Genomic DNA, 20,312 nt, shown 5'->3' on the forward strand with positions numbered 1-20,312 from the left:
TCAAGGGTCTATAGGGAGGGAGGAACGTAACACAATCACAATCACTAAGGAGGTTGTACTCAGTAAGATAATGGGACTAAAGGCGGATAAATCCCCTGGACCTGATAGCTTGCATCCTAGGGTCTTAAGAGAAGTAGCAGCAGGGATAATGAATGCAATAGTTATAATTTACCAAAATTCCCTGGATTCTGTGGAGGTCCCAGCAGATTGGACAACTGCAAATGTAACGCCCCTATTTAAAAAGGAGGCAGACAAAAAGCAGGAAACTATAGACCAGTTAGCCTAACATCTGTGGTTGGGAAAATGCTGGAGTCCATTATTAAAGAAGCTGTAACAGGACATTTGGAAAAGCATAATTCAGTCAGGCAGAGTCAGCATGGATTTATGAAGGGAAAGTCATGTTTGACAAATTTGCTGTAATTCTTTGAAGATGTACCGAACAGCATGGATAAAGGGGAACCAGTGGATGTTGTGTATTTGGACTTCCAGAAGGCATTTGACAAGGTGCCACATAAAAGGTTACTGCACAAGATAAAAGTTCACAGGGTTGGGGGTAATATATTAGCATGGATAGAGGATTGGCTAACTAACAGAAAACAGAGTTGGGATAAATGGTTCATTCTCGGGTTGGCAATCAGTAACTAGTGGGGTGCTGCAGGGATCAGTGCTAGGACCCCAACTATTTACAATCTATATTAACGACTTGGAAGAAGGGACTGAGTGTAATGTAGCCACGTTTGCTGACGATACAAAGAAGGGAGGAAAAGCAATGTGTGAGAAGGACACAAAAAATCTACAAAAGGACACAGGCAGTCTAAGTGAGTGGGCAAAAATTTGGCAGATGGAGTATAATGTTGGAAAGAATCAGGTCATGCACTTTGGCAGAAAAAATCAAAGAGCAAGTTATTATTTAAATGGAGAAAAATTGCAAAGTGCCGCAGTACAGCGGAACCTGGGGGTACTTGTGCATGAAACACAAAAGGTTAGTATGTAGGTACAGCAAATGATCAGGAAGGCCAATGGATTCTTGGCCTTTATTGCAATGCAGGGAAGTCTTGCTACAGTTATACAGGCCACGACGGAAATACTGCATACATATTTACGAAAGGATATACTTGCTTTGGAGGCAGTTCCGATAAAGTTCACTAGGTTAATTTCAGAGATGAGGGGGTTGACTTATGAGGAAAGGTTGAGTAGGTTGGGCCTCTACTCATTGGAATTCAGAAGAATGAGAGGTGATCTATCGAAACATATAAGATTATGAGGGGGCTTGACAAGGTGGATGCAGAGAGGATGTTTCCATTGATAGGGGAGACTCGAACTAGGGGGCATAATCTTAGAATAATGGACCGCCCATTAAAAACTGTGATAAGGAATTTTTTCTCTCAAAGGGTTGTAAATCTGTGGAATTTGCTTCCTCAGAGAGCTGGGACATTGAATAAATTTAAGACAGAGATAGACAGTTTCTTAACCGATAAGGGAATAAGGGATTATGGGATGCAGGCAGGGAAGTGGAACTGAGTCCATAATCAGATCAGCCATGACCGTAAGGCCTACTCCTGCTCGTATTTCTTAAGTTCTTATGTTATAGTGGCCTTAGAAGGAGTGCAACGCAGATTCACTGGAATATTATCAGGGCTCCAGGTGTGGTCGAGACTGAGATCGGTAGATTTTTGTTGGATTAAGGGTATTAAGGGATATGGAGCAAAGACAGGTAAATTGAGTTGAGATACAGATCAGCCCTGATAAATAGGCTCGAGGGTGAATGGCCTCCTCCTGTTCCTATATTCTGCCGGTGATTGACCCGCTCTGCCATTTCCAGCACTTTCTGCTAATATTTCAGACACGCTTTCTCAATGCTGAGAATGGCTGAATTGGGCGGCCATTGCTCGAACGTGTCAAGTGGGGTCCACGCTACCTCTTCCGTTACCCTTTTAAATTCTGCTGCTTGGGTTGAAATGCCAAGTGGTTGCGTCAGGCGCGAGGCGGAGCCTGCGTCCCCAGGGTGGGAAGTGAATCTGTCAGAAACTGTCAGAGGAGACAGCACACTGCGGAGTGAGAGCGGCCTGGTTGCAACAAGGAAGAGCCAAGTCTCGGATCCCGGGTAAGCAGCAGCCCCCAGATTCTGTAAAAGTTACAGTGAGAGCTGAGTTTTAAATTTGCGATCATTTCAGTTTCACCTGCTTCTGTGTTTCAGTGCTTCCAGTTACATTTTAATACTGGTTCCTGAATGTATACCACATTCTCATGTCTTGGGGCAATGAGAGCAGACCCCAGCTCCCGGAACCCCAACATCCCAGTCCCCAATCCCGCAGATCCCATCCTCCCAGTCCCTATCCCCCTGTCCCCAACCCCGCAGACCCCATCTTTCCAGTCCCTACCCCCCAGACCCCAACCTCCAAGACACCAACCTCCCAGACCCCAAACTCTCAGTCCCCAACCTCCCGGGTCCCATCCCCTCAGTCTCCAGCCTCCCAGTTCCCATCCCCCAAAACCCAGACCCCCCCAGATCCTATCCCCCAGTCCCCGGACCCCAAGCCCCTCGATCCGTCCGCAGACCCCAAGCCCGAAGACACCTGCCCGCACCTCCCACCCGCAGTTGCCAGCTCCCAATCCCCAGCCCTTGACCTTTTCCCGTTACTGGACCATCTCTGGCGGCAGGGATCCTGTTTATTTAACAGCGATCCCGGGGACGGAGCTCTTCAGAGCAGTTTCTCCTTCTCCAAACTGTTTTAGTTTCAGAAACATAGAATTCAGAGCGGGATGCGGGCGGGGAATCTGACGATGCACCGAAAACAATGGAACGGAAACAGTTTTGAGGGAATCTCTTGCCTTATAATCCACAATTTAAGGTACAATTAGTCAGTAACATTCCCTTGTTCTGCATGCTGACTCATGTCATCTGGGAGAGGCTTTAAACTGGATAACAAACTCAGCGAGAACAAGTCAGAACTAGGCCCACTCGACAGCTGGACACCGGCCTATGAATAACTCTGCAAATGTCCCACATCGGCGTCACATAAATCGCAGCCGGTGAAAGGTGATGGTGTTGTCACTCATCCCCATGTTGCTTTTGCCATGTTTCTCTGCTGTTTTACTGACTGTTTGACAGGCCCCAGTTACACAGAACTAAGCACCTTATTCCTGAGTCACACAGCGCAGAAAGAGGCCATTTGGCCCATCATGCCCGTGTCTATCTGCATGCGTATTTTTGCTGCCGCTTCAGACCCGCGCCTTTAACCTCTTTTTACTCTTCCTTCTCATGCTTTTTCTCTCCTTCCCTCAATGTTCAATATCTAACGTGTTGTAAAATTGTTGTGAAGTGCTTTGGGACGCCTTAAGACGTGAAAGGCGCTAGATAAACATAAGTTGTTGTTGTAGTAATGGGGCGTAGCCGGGGTGGACCTGTGAGGGACACGACTCATCTTGCTTAAAACTGAGCCATCGAAGTCCTGCCTGCCCACGCGTAAGCATAAAGCAGCAGAGCAGCTTAGATCCTCCCAAGTGAGCCGTCAGACACCGTTCATCCATTCACCGCTTCTGCCACTTCCCTTCGTTTCCCTAGCCCACCAGGCCAAACTTCCTCTAAGGATCCTTCTGCCCTAGCCATGACCTCACATTTTTCTCCAGTTTCTCTCCGATCTCCCTCCTGACCTCTCTGAGCTCATCCTTTCTATGAGACCCACTTCCTGCTCCCTTGACCCTATTCTCACCGAACTGCTGACCACCTAACTTCCTTTTCTGACTCCCATGTTAGCTGACATTGTTAATGGTTCTCTCTCCTCGGGTACTGTCCGCCCCTGCCTCAAATCTGCCATTATCACCCCTCTCAAAAAAAAACCAACCCTCGACCCATCTTCAACCTCCCTTTCCTCTCCAAAGTCCTTGAAGCTGTTTTCGCCTCCCAAATCCGTGCCCATCTTTCCCGTAACTCCATGTTTGAATCCCTCCAATCAGGTTCTCATCAAAGTCACACATGACAACCTCTGTGACTGTGACAAAGGTAAACTATCCCCCCTCGTCCTTCTTGACCTGTCTGTAGCTTGTGACAAAGTTGACCACAACATCCTCCTCCAACGTCTCTCCACCATTGTCTAGTTGGGTGGGACTGCACTCGCCTGGTTCCATGGTTATCTATCTAATCATAGCCAGAAAATCGCCTGCAATGGCTTCTCTTCCCACTCCCGCATTGTTACCTCTGGTGTACCCCAAGGATCTATCCTTGGCCCCCTCCTATTTCTCACCTATATGCTGCCCCTTGGTGGCAACCTTCAAAAATACAGAGTCAGTTTTCACACCTAAGCTGATGACACCCACTAACACTTTTCTTGACCCCTCCACGGTCTCTAAATTGTTGGACTGCTTGTCCAACATCTGTCCCTCTCCCCAACTCCTGTCTGAGACTGAGCCATACTGTTCACAACTTTGCTGTCATATCTGAACCAGAAATGAGCTTTCGACCACATATCCACAGCATAACTAAGACCGCCTATTTCCATTCTGTAACTTCACCTGTCTCTGCCATTGCCTCAGCTCATCTGCTGCTGAAGCCCTCATCCATGTCTTTGTTACCTTGAGACTTGACTATTCCAATGCACTCCTGGCTGGCCTCCCACGTGCTACCTTATGTAAACTTGAGATCATCGAAAACATGGCTGCCCGTGTCCTAACTCGCAACAAGTCCCATTCACTCATCATCTCTGTGCTCCTGGTTAAGCAATTCCTCGATTTCAAAATTCTCATCCTTGTTTTCAAATCACTCCATGGCCTCGTCCCTCCTTATCTCTGTAATCTTCTTCACAAATCCCCGAGATGTCTGCGCTCCTCTAATTCTGCCCTCTTGAACCTCTCTGATTACAATCGCTCAACCATTGGTGTCTGTGCCTTCAACTGCCTGGGCCCCAAGCTCTGGAATTCCATCCTTAAACCTCACCACCTCTCTATCTCTCTTTCCTCCTTCAAGACACATCTTAAAACCGACCTCTATGACCAATCTGCCCTAATTTCTACTTGTGTGGCTTGGTGTCAAATTTTGTTTGGTAACACTGCTGTGAAGCACCTTGGGATGTTTCACTACGTTAAAGGTGCTATATAAATACAAGTTGTTGTATTAATCCAGGCTTTTGGATTACTAGCCTATTAACATAACTACACCACCATGCCATGCACCGTATCCGATCTCCTCATTACCTTCTTTGCTCGATTGAGAAAGGCACTCGGACCCTCTCCATGGGTCCCTTTTGTCTCAGCTCTTCACACTTGCTGTTTCTATGAATCGTTGCTGTATCGTGTTCTCCTTCGTTGCTCTGGTTTGCACAGTATCAGAAGGTTCTTGTGATTGATATGAAATTGGTTTAATTTAAAACTTTTTTTAATTGGCGTTTTTGTTTGCAGAAACTTTAACCTGAGCCAAACATTCCCAAAATGGCAGGAAATGGGAAAAAGCAGGGAGCGAACCCAAACCAACTTGTGCCTCAGGAGGGAACTCAGCTTCCTGGTAGTAAACCAGCCAGTGCGAGGGCCTCGGGGTCTAGAAGCCAGGGAGCGGGGACAAAAGGTGGGAGTCCCAGCTCGGCCAGTCCTTCAAGTGCAGGAAGACCTCCAAACCCCACCACTACCGCCAGAGCCGCTGAAGCACGGAGATCCACCAGCTCAACTCCCAGAGGAGCGGAGAGCAGCAGCAATGGGCCCACACGACACACCGTGGCTGCTGGCAATGCCAACCCTGGGACCACGGTATTGGGCAAAGCGACAGGCACCAAAAACCGTCCTGGCCCAAAGAGTCAAACCAGCATTGCCCAACACCCAGAGAAGATCAGCAAGCAGAAGGTGGCGGAGATTGAGAAAGAGACCCGCGGACAAAGGGAAAACCCGGCCTGGTTCGAATGGCGCAGAAACCGGATCACCGCCTCGGTCGCGCACAGGATTTCCCACTGCAAGTTTGTGAATGGGAAAAGCACCGAGGTCCCGCAGTCCTACCTGAAGTCGATCGTTAGCAAGGGCTCAAGTGTTTCGACGCCCGCGATGAAATGGGGGATCGATCACGAGACTGCTGCTATTGAAGAATACGAGAAGGTGAAGTCTAAGGACACTGGGCGACAAATATCCGTCGAACGGTGTGGCCTGTTCATAGACCCGGAGAGGAGCTGGTTGGCCGCGAGTCCTGATGGGGTCGTGGTTGACAGGGCAACTGGAGATACCGTCGGCCTAGTGGAGGTTAAGTGCCCCTACAAGCACAGGAACCATACCATCAACAAGGCTTGTGAAGACAAGACGTTCTGCTTGGAACGTGCTGAAGGTGAGCTTCAGCTGAAGAAGAATCATCCCTACTTCACCCAGATCCAGTGCCAGCTGGCAGTCACAGGCCTGAAGAACGCGGACCTTGCAGTTTTCACCAACCGCGGGACTGTTGTGGTCCGAGTGGAATATGACCGGAAGTTCTGGGAGAATGTCCTGGATAAGCTGGAAGAGTTCTACTCCGGAGCTGTCTTGCCAAAATTACAGGAACAGAATCGAGTTTTGGCAAGCGAAGAGTAGTCCCATGAAATGCACACCGGGATACCTTGCAGCACGCTCAATATTTCTGCATTTCAAACGTGGGCATTAAACTTCAAGAAAATGCCTGAGAACAATGAAAAATTCAAAGTGCCCTTTTTTCAGATTGGTGTGAAGTGAATCCGTGGATTTTTGTGCTTGTTACCATGGGAACGGTTACAGATCTCCCGTGATGTAAACGGTCACATAACGTTTGAGGAGTCCTGTTTACACGATGTGTTGTGTATGTATTATACGTATAACATGTTGCTTTTTGAGGGAGGAGGCACATTTGGAGAGGGCGGAGAGAGGTCATTCGAGGGGGACGAGGCTCGTACAGAGTAATAAACACCGGCAAAGACCAGTTGGCCCGAACGACCTGTTTGTATACTGTAAATTCTATGTAATTCTAGGTGATAAAAGTTGAACAGTTTTGCCTAAAGAGACAGTTGTGGAAATTGGTTTAAAGCATGGCCCTTTCACCTCAGTTTAAATCCCATCTAGGTTTATGGGATTAAATTCTCCTGTGCACCCACACCCGCCCCCCGCCCCCCCCCCCCCCCCCCCCACGACCCTGCCCAAGGTTTGACAAAATACACATTTTCATGCCCCAAATAAGGAAAACGCCTGCACTGAAAGTGTTCATATATTTGAAAGTGTCAGTTTGGCTAAATGAGTAGCACTCTCGCCTCTGGGTCAGAAGGTCATAATTTGAAGCCCCACTCCAGAAACTGCCCAATCTAGGCTGGGACTTCAATGCCTAATGAGCGGGAAACAGGATTAATTGCATCGCTGTTTCAGAGGGCTGGCAGGCAGGATGGGCCGAAAGGCCTTCTTCTGTGCTGTATGATTCCATAAGTGTCCCTAGGTCCTAACCACACAAACAATTAAATGTTCATTCATCTCATTTGTTGTTTATGGGATCTTACTGTTTATAAATTGGCTGCTGTGCTTACCTGCGTAACAACTTGCATTTATATAGCGCCTTTAACTTAGTAAAATGTCCCAAGGCGTTGCACAGGAGTATTATAAAACAAAATTTAACACCGAGCCACACAAGGACATATTAGGACAGAAGAGATAGGTTTTAAGGAGTGTCTTAAAGGAGGACAGAGAGCTGGAGAGGCGGAGAGCTTTAGGAAGGGAATTCCAGAGCTTAGGGCCCAGGCAGCTGAAGGATTGTGGGGCTGGAGGAGATTACAGAGATAGGGAGGGGCAAAGGCCATGGAGGGATTTGAAAACGAAGATGAGAATTTTGAAATCGAGGCGTTGGTTAACAGGGAGCTAATATAGGTCAGCGAGCACAGGGATGGTGGTTGAGCGGGACTTGGTGCGAGTTGGGACACGAGCAGCAGTGTTTTGGAACACCTCTAGTTTATGTAGGGTAGAATGTGGGAGGCCAGCCAGGAGTGTGTGGAATGGTCAAGTCTAGAGGTAGCAAAGAAATGGATGAGAGTTTCAGCAGTGGATGAGTTAAGGCTGGGGTGGAGACAGGCGATGTGACTGCACATAATAATTAATTGGTTGTGAAATACTTTGCAACATTCTGGGGACATAAAGTGCTGCATGCATGCGATTGGCAAAAGAACCAGAGGTGACATGAGGAAAAATCATTTTTATGCAGCAAGTGATTAGGATTTGGAATGCACCTTTTATCTACTGCGGTATAGGAAGTGGTTTGTGTCTTCATCAAAGTAAGGAGAGACAAGTAACTGAGGAACAGTGTCACTTCCCATTTCCTGCTCTGCACTGCCTTAGCCAGGAGAGTGAATGGACATGTGAGGTCAGCCTAGCCTTCCCATACATGCCAAGCAGTAACTCAGTTGGAAGCTTTTGAGTATAATCAGCAGCAGGCCACGTTTAACCTTGTTTTAAAACAGCTCTTGTATTGGGCAAGATAACATTGTCATTTCCTTGCTCTGGCTTTCTGCTTCCATATAATTAAACATTGTGGGCCGCCCCAAACTGTGTGAGAACACCATCGCAGGTCGGATTTATAAATATAGCTGGAGCACCGGGCCCTGGAACATCGTGGCAGAGGTGCGGCGAATAAGGGTATGGGGCCCAAAAGAGCCGAGGGCCCAGGGGCAGCACGGACCTGCCCACACTGTGATATGTGTGCACACTAGGTCCATGCAGCAGAGCAGGTCTTCAGTCGTCTTGGTTAATCCTTGCCACGGGATAAAGGCCTAGCTCTGTCAAACCCATGTGGTGGCTGATGTGCAATGGTCACCACAAGTTAAAAAAATTCACGCACAGGCATCTTCCACCCCCTCAACTGGAGTTCAGGACTGGAACATCGTGTCCTTTACTGAAACATCTGTGAACTCTCATGGAAGCAAGTCATCCTCGTTCGAGGGACCACCTATAATGATGATGAATTATTTGCTCCAAATAAATCCTATTTTAGCCTAAAAGTAACAGTCTCACACATATAATGTCTATTGGAGTTGGCTCAATCCTATTTTAGCCTGAAAGTAACAGTCTCACACATATACTGTCTGTTGGTGTCGGCTCAATTTGGTGGGCTTCCCGCCTGATTTAAAAAAAAATTATTCTTGGGATGTGGGCATCGCTGACAAGGCCGGCATTTATTGCCCATCCTTAGCTGCCCTTGCGAAGGTGGTGGTGAGCTGCCTTCTTGAACCACTACAGTCCGTGTGGTGACGGTGCTCCCTCAGTGCTGCTAGGAAGGGAGTTCCAGGATTTTGACACAGTGACGATGAAGGAACGAAAATATATTTCCAGATCAGGATGGTGTGTGACTTGGAGGGGAACTTGGAGGTGGTGGTGTTCCCATGCGCCTGCTGCCCTTGTCCTTCTACTTGGTAGAGGTCGCGGGTTTGGGAAGTGCTGCCGAAGAAGCCTTGGCGAGTTGCTTTAGTGCATCTTGTAGATGGTACACACTGCAACCACAGTGCACTGGTGGTGGTGGGAGGGAATGTTTAAGGTGGTGGATGGGGTGCAAATCAAATGGGCTGCTTTGTCCTGGATGGTGTCAAGCTTCTTGAGTGTTGTTGGAGCTGCACTCATCCAGGCAAGTGGAGAGTATTCCATCACACTCCTGACCTGTGCCTTGTAGATGGTGAAAAGGCTTTGGGGAGTCAGGAGGCGAGACACTCGCCACAGAATACCCAGCCTCTGACCTGCTCTTGTTCCCACAGTATTTATGTGGCTGGTCCAGTTAAGTTTCTGGTCAACGGTGACCCCCAGGATGTTGATGGTGGGGGATTCGGCGATGGTAATGCCGTTAAATGTCACGGGGTAGCGGTTAGTCTCTCACTTGTCAGAGATAGTTATTGCCTGGCACTTGTGTGGCGTGAATGTTACTTGCCACTTAACAGCCCAAGTCTGAATGTCATCCAGGTCATGCTGCATGTGGGCATGGATTGCTTTATTATCTGAGGCATTGCAAACATCCCCACTTCTGACCTTATGGTGGAGGGAAGGTCATTGATGAAGCAGCTGAAGATGGTTGGGCCTAGTACACTGCCCTGTGGAATTCCTGCAGCGATGTCCTGGGGTTGTGATGATTGACCCCCAACCATCACAACCATCTTTCTTTGTGCTAGGTATGACTCTGGCCAATAGAGAGTTTTCCCCCTGATTCCTATTGACTTCAGTTTTACTCGGGCTCCTTGATGCCACACTCGGTTAAATGCTGCCTTGATGTTAAGGGCAGTCACTCTCACCTCACCTCACCTCTACAATTCAGCTCTTATGTCCATGTTTGGATGAAGGCCGTAATAAGGTCGGGAGTCAAGTGGTGCTGGCCGAACCCAAACTGAGCATCAGTGAGTAGGTTATTGGTGAGTGAGTGCTGCTTGATAGCACTGTCGCGACACCTTCCATCATTGCCTGATGATTGAGATAGACTGATGGGGCAATAAACTGCCCTGTGAGTGTTTGATGGGGCAGTGTAGAGGGAGCTTTACTCTGTATCTAACCCGTGCTATACCTGCCCTGGGAGTGTTTGATGGGGCAGTATAGAGGGAGCTTTACTCTGTATATAACTCGTGCTGTAACTGCCCTGGGAATGTTTGATGAACACCTTAGAGGGCCACCGAGGATTCCCCTCCACTGTGGTTAATATGGCCCTCGACCGTGTCTGTTCCATTTCAAGCACTTCTGCCCTCACCCTTTCCCCTCCTTCCCAGAACCATGATAGGGTTCCCCCTTGTCCTCACCTTGGACCCCATGATATGATATCATCCCCTCCCCTCCTCTCCTCTCCTCTCTCAGCATTCCGAAGGGACTGCTCCCTCTGCGACACCCTGGTCCATTCTGCAGTCACCCCCAGCACCTCCTCCCCTTCCTACAACATCTTCCCGGGCAAGCGCAGGAGATGCAACATCTGCCCTTTTACCTCCTCCCTTCCCACTGTTCAGGGCCCCAAAACACTCCTTCCAGGTGAAACAGCAATTTACTTGTACTTCTTTCAATTTAGTATACTGTATTCGCTGCTCATGATGTGGTCTCCTCTATATTGGGGAGACCATGCGTAGATTGAGTGTTTGATGGGACAGTGCAGAGCGAGTGTTACTCGGTATCTAACCCATGCTGTACCTGCCCTGGGAGTGTTTGATGGGACAGTGCAGAGCGAGTGTTACTCGGTATCTAACCCGTGCTGTACCTGCCCTGGGAGTGTTTGATGGGACAGTGTATGATTGAAACACAAAGTGTTTTATTTTTTGATGAACATTAAATAAACTAAAAACTACTACACTGCACTTGGGCCATGTTTTTCCTGTAACTTGTGCCTGGAGCCCAGAGACCAATTGTAACGTTACACCTGGTATCACAGCCGCGATCAGCTGACCAACAATAACCTGGGAATGCTCCAGGTCAAAACAAGAAGTAATTTTACCAGTCGCACTATCGAAGTGCCCTCTCGTGGGGATGCCATCTCTCTCAAAAACAAGCCCCTGAGTTTGTGAAATTTACAAATTTCAAAACATTTTGCCACATTCTTGTTGCACAAAGGTGCCCCCTTTGGTGCTCGGGGGCACTTGAATATGAATAGACACAACTCAATTGTTGCTGACCATCTGACCTGCATTTCCTGCTGCTCACCCATCATCATCATCAGCAGCATGACAGTCTCTTGGAATCGAGGAAGACTTGCATCCACTCTAAAAGTGAGTTTCCAGCTAGCTGTACAGTATATGGGAATTACAGTCTCTTTCACAGGTGGAGTAGACAGCGATCGAAGGAAAGGGTGGGTAGGGAGTCTGGTTTGCCGCACGCTCCTTCCGCTGCCTGCGCTTGATTTCTACATGCTCTCGGCGACGAGACTCGAGGTGCTCAGTGTCCTCCCGGATGCTCTTCCTCCACTCAGGGCGATGTTTGGCCACGGACTCCCAGGTGCCGGTGAGGATGTTGCATTTTATCAAGGAAGCTTTGAGAGTGTCCTTGAAACGTTGCCTCTGTCCATCTGGAGCTCGCTTGTCGTGTAGAGCGCTTACTTAGGGAGTCTCATGTCGGGCATGCGGATGATGTGGCCCGCCCATCACCGCCTGTGCTCACTGACCTACACTGGCTCCCGGTTAACCAAAACCTCGCCACCATTAGTGGCCTTGCCTTCAGCAGCCCAGAACCTAAACTCTGGAATTCCCTCCCGAAACCTCTCCGCCACTCTACCTATCTCTCCTCCTTTAAGACGCTCCTTAAAACCTACCTCTTTCACCAAGCTTTTGGTCACCTGCGCAAGTATCTGCTTATGTGGCTCGGTGTTGAATTTTGTTCGATAATCGCTTCTGTGAAGTGCATTGGGAATTTTTACTACGGTAAACGCACTATCTAAATACAAGCTGTTGTTGTTCATCCAAGCTTCAGATTCCCCATCAGACACTCCCTCCATGTGTGCTGAAATCAACTCTTCACCCTGTCTCCTACATTACGTTGGAACAGGAGGAGGCCATTCAACCCCGCGAGCCTGTTCCACCATTCAGTTAGATCATGGCTGATCTGTACCTCGACTCCATTTACCCACCTTTGCTCCATATCCCTGGTTACCCTTACCCAAGAAATATCTGTCGATCTCAGTTTTGAGCATTTCAATTGACCCCAGGTCTTCCCAGCCTTTTGGAGGAAGAGCTCCAGATTTCCACTACCCTTTCGGTGAAGAAGTGATTCCTGATTCACTCCTGAACAGCCTGGCTCTAATTGTAAGATTGTCTCCCCCCTCCCTCCTCCCCCTCCCCTGTTCTGGAATCCCCCACCAGAGGAAATAGTTTCTCTGTATCTGGTACAACTTCCAGGACTGACATGACGAGGTTCCTCACACACACTGGGAGAGTGGTCGGTGCAACTTGTGATCCCTGCTGGTAAGCTGCAGTACAAGCTCACAACTGTCCTCATGTGGTGAGTCTAAGTAATTACATTCAAGGTAGTTGTTTGTAAAGCAGAATTAAAAAAAAACTTCTTAAGTAGGAATTTATCCCATTAATCATGTCCCCATTGAAAGGAAATACCATTTATATAGCACCTCAGGATGTCCCAAAGCGTCTTACAGCCTATTAATTACTTTTTGAAGTGCAGTCACTGCTGTAAAGTTGGAAACGCAGCAGCCAATTTAGTACACAGCAAACTCCCACAAACAGCAAACACCAGACCATCTGCTTTTTTAGTGATGTTGGTTGTGGGATAAATATTGGCCTCAGGACACCAGGGAGAAGCCCCCTGCTCTTTTTCCAATAGTGCCATCTCTTGCATCTGCCTGAGAGAGTAGATGGGGCCTTAGTATAACGTCTCATCAGAAAGACGGTACTTCCGAATGTGAATTGCTCCCTCAGTACTGCCCCTCTGACAGTGCAGCGCTCCCTCAGTACTGCCCCTCCGACACTGCAGCCCTCCCTCAGTACTGCCCCTCCGACACTGCAGCGTTCCCTCAGTACTGCCCCTCCGACACTGCAGCCCTCCCTCAGTACTGCCCCTCCGACACTGCAGCCCTCCCTCAGTACTGCCCCTCCGACACTGCAGCCCTCCCTCAGTACTGCCCCTCCGACACTGCAGCCCTCCCTCAGTACTGCCCCTCCGACACTGCAGCACTCCCTCAGTACTGCCCCTCCGACACTGCAGCACTCCCTCAGTACTGCCCCTCCGACAGTGCAGCGCTCCCTCACCCGCCGACAGTGCAGCGTTCCCTCAGTACTGCCCCTCCGACACTGCAGCACTCCCTCAGTACTGCCCCTCCGACACTGCAGCACTCCCTCAGTACTGCCCCTCCGACACTGCAGCACTCCCTCAGTACTGCACTGGAGTGTCAACCTAGATTTTGTGCTCAAGTCTCTGGAGTGGGACTTGGACCCACAACCTTGTGACTCAGGAGAGGGAGCTTCCCATGGCTGACACTATAGGGTTAAAGGGCTGCAAATGCTTTCTTTCAAAAGTTACTCGGTGAAACCTCTTTTCATCGGGGAGGAGGGGACTGCGATGAGAGAGAGAGAGAGAGAGAGAGAGAGAGAGAGAGAGAGAGAACTGATGGGGAGATATTCTGGTTCCTGTTACCTGGGGCTATCGGATCACCAGGATGTGGTTAACACAAGAATTGGCTGCCGTGTTTATCTACAAAACAAGTTAGTGCACTTCAAAACTAATCCATTGGCTGTGAAATGGGTGGGATGTCCCGAGATCTGTGCACGCTGCAAGATAAATGGGTATTCTTTCTGTGATCATCTTTGAGGGGTTAGAGATGTGGTCATTTCCCCCCCACTCTGTGCACTTTTCCTCCAAGCGGTGAGAGTGGGTCAGCGTTGATGACCCTCCAGTCGCTGAGCCGAGTATGGAGGGGCTGAGTGAAGCCACTCCCCCCCAACGAGGGCCACGGCCACCCATGGGCTGCAACATAAGAATTAGGAGCAGGTGTAGGCTATTTGGCCCCTTGAGCCTGCTCCACCATTCAATAAGATCATGCTGATGTGATCATGAACTCAGCTCCATTTCCCTGCCCACTTTCCATAACCCTTTATCGCTCAAAAATCTGACTATCTTTGCTTCAAATATCTTCAATGACCCAGCCTCCACAGTTCTCTGGGGCAGAGAATTCCACAGATTTACAACCCTCAGAGAGAAGAAATTCCTCCTCATCCCAGTTTTAAATGGGCGACCCCTTATTCTGACTCTATGTCCCCTAGTTTTAGATTCTCCTATGAATGGCAATATCCTCTCTGCATCCACCTCGTCAAGTCCCCTCATTATTTTATATGTTTCAATAAGATCACCTCTCATTCTTCTGAACTTCAATGTGTATAGGCCCAACCTATCTTCATAAGTCATCCCCCTCATCTCCAGACTCAACTTAGTGAACCTTTTCTGAACAGCCGCCAAAGCAAGTATATCCTTCCTTAAATACGGAGACCAAAACTGTACCCAGTACCGCAGGTGTGGCCTCACCAATACCCTATACAGTTGTAGCAGGACTTCTCTGCTTCTATACTCTATCCCCCGCAATAAAACTTTCCACTGCTCTCTGGGTCAGGAGAAGTCCACCATCACACACCCACTCCGCTGGCAATGGTATAAAAACCAAAAGACTTGCATTTCTATTTCACGACCACCGGACGTCTCACAGCACTTTACAGCCAATGAAGTACTTTTGGAGTGTAGTCACTGTTGTAATGTGGGAAACGCAGCAGTCAATTTGCACACAGCAAGCTCCCACAAAGAGCAATGTGATAACAACCAGATAATCTGTTTTAGTGATGTTAATTGTGGGATAAATATTGTCCAGGACACCGGGGAGAACTCCCCTGCTCTTCTTCAAAATAGTGACCACGGGATCTTTTATGTCCACCTGAGAGAGCAGGCGGCGCCTCGGTTTAACGTCTTATCCAAAAGACGGCTCCAACAGTACTGCACTGGAGTGTCAAATTTATGTTCTCAAAATCCTGGAGTGGGATTTGAATCCACAACCTTCTGACTCAGAGGTGAGTGTGCTGCCCACTGAACCACAGCTGACACTATGTCCAACAGCGAGATCATAGAGAGGGAGAGAGTACCTCAAAAAGAATGAACCGGTCGGGTGAGATCCATCAGTCTAAATCCTGATGGTTTCGGCCCAACTTTAAATCCAGTTCCCATTGAATCCTGCACTCAGTGCACCCAGAGACGAACTTGCTGTGAATCTGCCCAAGTATAGGATCTGATCGGAGGGCACCAATATTTTAAAGGGACGTTGCATTGGACTGTTCACTGGAGTTGGGCCCAGGCACATTGAAATTCAGCAGAGGACCACAGCGAGTTGTTGGGTAAAGGGTCTGGCTTCAATGATCGGTCCCTTGACCGTGACCAGGGTCACCTGTCCAGCCCAGCTATGAACACAACATACTTGCCCAATGATGGTACAATAAGGGTGGGTGGGGGAGGGGTTCGACAGGCAGAGAAAATCTCCAGTACCAGGCGTTCCCAGGAATGCTGGGTCCATTTCTCCCCTGCCTTCGCAGCTTCAGTAATCTATGTGAGGAAGTGATGCTTCAGGTGTACAGAGCCTTGCTCAGACCCCACCTGGAGTATCTGCGTTCAGTTCTGGGCCCCGCTCCTCAGGGAGGGTATATTGGCCTTGGAGGGAGTGCAGCAGATTCACCAGAATGAGACCGGGGCTGAAATGGTTAAATTATGAGGACAGGTTTCACAGACTGGGCTTGTATTCCCTCGAGTTGAGATAGTTGAGGGGCGATCTAATTGAGATGTTTAAGATGATTAAAGGATTTGATATGGTAGATAGAGAGAAACGATTTCCTCTCTGCGGGGGAATCCACAAGGGGGCACAATCTTACACTTAGAGCTGGGCTGTTCTGGGGTGAAATCAGGAAGTACTGCTTCACACAAAGGGTAGTGGGAATCTGGAACTCTCTCTTCTCTTTCCCCCCCGGCCCCCCCAAAGGCTGTGGATGCTGGCGGGTCAACTGAAATGTTCAAGACTGAGATCGATAGAAAATTAAATAAGGGTATCAAAGGACATGGAGCAAAGGCAGGTAAGTGGAGATGAGATGCAGATCAGCCTTAATCTGATTGAACGGCGGGACAGACTCGAGGGGCTGAATGGCCTTCTGTTCCCACGTTGCACAGAAGGCTTTGTTCAGTCGCCCTCTACAATCAGGAACGGCCAGACCAAGCCAGGATAGGTTAGGCCAGGCCAGGCTAGGTTTTGTCTGGCCAGACCATGCCATGCCAGGATAGGTTAGGTTACGTCTGGCCAGGTTAGGTCAGGCTAGGTCAGGTCAGGCCAAGCCAGGCTAGACCAGGCCAGGCCAGGATGTGAGACAGGATAGAGAAAGGGAAATTAAAAAAAAACACAGGAAAATTGAATTTAACAGAACAAGTGGAGGATTTTACGAGCCTCATTGCGTGATGGCGCTCTGAGCGATGCCGAACAGCAAGATCCCAAGTTTGAACCTCCAGACGCTCCCAGATCAGGGTGGCAGTGGGAGTGCTGGGTCCCTGCGACCATGGGCTAGTAACCAAAGAAAAATGAGAGGATTCCACCCGTCCCACTGCCAAGGGCCCCGTGTGGCGAGAACTGTGCTTGTGACAGCTGCCGCAGTTGAATAGCCTGCCGACATGCGGCACTGATGACGGACTCTGGCTGGTGCCTGTCCCAACGGCTCATCAATAAACCACACCCGTCGCCTAAACACAAAATGCCAAGTTTTATATTCAATGTAGATTTTATTTCACTTCCCCAAGAGTAGAAAACCAGCCACGGTGCTGATGCAAGTATTTGCTCAACAACCGGAAGGGTCCCAGGTCCAGGTCCAGGCTTAGAGCGGAGGGGGAGAGGAGGCAGAGAGAGACGTTTTAAAATGATTCCCTCCTCTCCCTCTCCGCCTCCCCCTCCTCCTCCTGCATCATCAAAACAACTCAAGGTGACCGTTACAGAAAATACATATTATTTCCACAGAAAAATGGCCTTAAGGAATAAACAGGTACATCTGGAACATCACTGCTTGCCCTTTACAACACAGGGCTCGGACATCTTGCATTTGTACAACGTACAAGCCGAGGGCTGGCCCCCTCTGCTGATCCTCGCGGTGAAAGGTTTAGTGCAATTTAAACCACATCCCAAGTAACCTCAACGTCTGTATCCCATAACTTTCTTTGCTTTTCAAACAGAATTATTTACAGCTCAATTCTGGGGCATTTACAAATGGAACATGACACGGCACCCTTTAACACTGGGCCACACCCCAAGGCCCAGGTGCAACCATTTCTTTGTAGTTTAAAAACTCTCTGGGCTTTTTTAAAGGGACAGAACCACCATCGATAACCCACCGTCCTGCTCCTCCGTCTGTGAGTTTCAGCCCCACACCCCCTCCCCTCCACCCCACTATTCCTTTCCCACCCCTACTCTTCCAACACCCCCACCTTCCAGCTGATGTTGCCCCTCGGTCAGGCTCTGCAGTCAGGCTCTCTCCTGTGCCTTACCTCCCACCCAAGTGGCAAAGCTCCCTGTTTGAGTTCAGACACAGTGAGCATCGGCTGGCTATTCGACTGCAGAGGCGCCAAGATCAGCACAAGCGCACCGCCTGGCAGGGGCGTATCGGACGGGGGATCAGGGGCGAGAACCTCTGGGGAGGGGTATCGGAGACCAAGCCGTGAGCCCCGCCACACCAAAGGTGAGTGATCTCAGCACAGGCCAGGAGTCACAGCAGGCAAAGCAGTGAGTGACCAGGGGGCAGTCCTTCCACTACCGCCACCCCTCCTTTTAAAAGCCCGTGCTGCTAAAAACAGAAAACGGTATAAAACAAATATTGCTCGCTGCGTTAGGTCAAAATCCATTAGGTCAAATTAATTCCACATCCCTGATTTTCACCCAGAAATATCAGCTCAAACTCACATCCCTCACCTGCCAGCTGCAGCGAGACATTCAGTCACACAACCCCAAATAACTCCAACAAATCCACACAATTATTTTTTTTCTTGTTCAGCTATTCAGTCTCGAGTGAAGCTCCAACCTTGCCTTGTGCTTCGGAGCTCCACGGATAACCTGATCCTCGAAAACAAAACAGCCACCTCAAAACAAAACATCACCGGGTCACAAACTGCACCTGCAACACGTTTCACAACACTTTAGGCGAATGGGCGAATCTTCCTTGCTCCCCGAGGCAGGCCAACACGGCAGAAAACCCCTCCAAGATTCAGGGCACTCGATGAGCAAAGGACTGGTACCTGGGCCACCAGGTCAGACCCTCATTCCCTGCGTGGTGACGGCCCCTCGCTCTGTTAATCCTCAGATGTGTTTAGACAATTGGCAGTGATCCAGAATAAAAACTCCAATCTTTTGCCAACACGCTTATAAAGGACTATAGAGTGCGAGCCAGTCGGTGCCTTCAGGAGGGACGGAGCTGGAAGACACACATCCCCAGTGACAGACCTGTACCCACCAGTACTGTACCACAGTGTTAGTGACAGACCTATACCCACCAGTGCTGTACCCCAGTGTTATACAGTGACAGACCTGTACCCACCAGTACTGTCTCCCAGTGTTATACAGTGACAGACCTGTACCCACCAGTACTGTACCCCAGTGTTATACAGTGACAGACCTGTACCCACCAGTACTGTACCCCAGTGTTATACAGTGACAGACTTGTACCCACCAGTACTGTACCCCAGTGTTATAGTGACAGACCTGTACCCACCAGTACTCTAACCCAGTGTTATACAGTGACAGACCTGTACCCCAGTGTTATACAGTGACAGACCTGTACCCACCAGTACTGTACCCCAGTGTTATACAGTGACAAACCTGTATCCACCAGTACTGTACCCCAGTGTTATACAGTGACAGACCTGTACCCACCAGTACTCTAACCCAGTGTTATACAGTGACAGACCTATACCCACCAGTACTCTAACCCAATGTTACACAGCTTAAAGTGCTCTCTCCAGCAACACCCCAATTTTAGAAGGATGAAATGTGTAACTGGGGTTGGATGTTATTCACTGTCCAAGTGACCAGAGTATATACATTCACTGTTACACGTTTGTGAAATACTAGTGACATGGATTGATTGAGAGATTATGTGATTGAAGAGTTGATTAAGGCAGCGTGTGTAACTGAAGTATAGCAGCGACACACTTGTGGTCCGATTCCCTTGGTCTGTGTACCGCCAGGTTAACAAAGAGCTCCTCTGGTGGCTGGTATGGGTATGATCTTCACTCAGGGCACTGACTCATGACTGGCTGCAGTTGGGAGAGTGTTAAATCCTTTGATTCCTCAAGTGGTCATCGGTACTTTATGGGACTACACACAGAGTGTCCAGAGACTATTCCACTGTGGAGGGGACCACCACACCCAGCACTTATTTGCCATTCACACTGGCGCACTATTCCGCATGGTGTGGCAACACCCCGCCCACCCACCCCCTCCCCCCCCGACCTCGGCCGATGTCCCCTTCACCCTAACCTAGCCACGTTGGTGAACCAAAGCTGCCTCCAAGACTCAATACTGCACCATGCATTTGGCCATCAGGGGTTGGGGGGGGGGGGTGGGGGTGGGGAGGAGACACAAGCGTTGAAGATTAAAGCCGCTGCCGAGAAACCAGTCACTAACAACTCGCGACAACCAAAGGCGTCATTTCCATTGGTCAACGGGAAACAAATTTATAATTGCACTTTTTAAAAAAATGGGATGGGAGGGAAGAGAGGCAAAACGTGTTGTGTTCAACTACACACCCTTCCACAAGGTGCAATGTGACACTGCGATACGTTAATGGAGCCTTGCACCAAGATGTTTTGCATAGTGACTTCTCAACCTGGAGGCCCAGGACTACACG

General features: G+C 49.1%; 1 protein-coding gene across 1 annotated transcript; it reads left to right on the forward strand.

Annotated features, from left to right (window-relative positions):
* Nucleotides 1-1,996: 1,996 nt before the first annotated feature.
* LOC139266034 (uncharacterized) lies at nucleotides 1,997-11,264 on the forward strand. The gene is made up of 2 exons (XM_070883814.1): nucleotides 1,997-2,104; nucleotides 5,395-11,264. Exon 2 carries the CDS (start codon nucleotides 5,425-5,427, stop codon nucleotides 6,535-6,537), a length of 1,113 nt encoding a protein of 370 aa, XP_070739915.1. The 5' UTR covers nucleotides 1,997-2,104; nucleotides 5,395-5,424; the 3' UTR covers nucleotides 6,538-11,264.
* Nucleotides 11,265-20,312: the final 9,048 nt, after the last annotated feature.

The sequence above is a fragment of the Pristiophorus japonicus genome, chromosome 6 (genome assembly GCF_044704955.1).
Source record: "Pristiophorus japonicus isolate sPriJap1 chromosome 6, sPriJap1.hap1, whole genome shotgun sequence".
Classification (NCBI taxonomy): Eukaryota; Metazoa; Chordata; class Chondrichthyes; family Pristiophoridae; genus Pristiophorus; species Pristiophorus japonicus.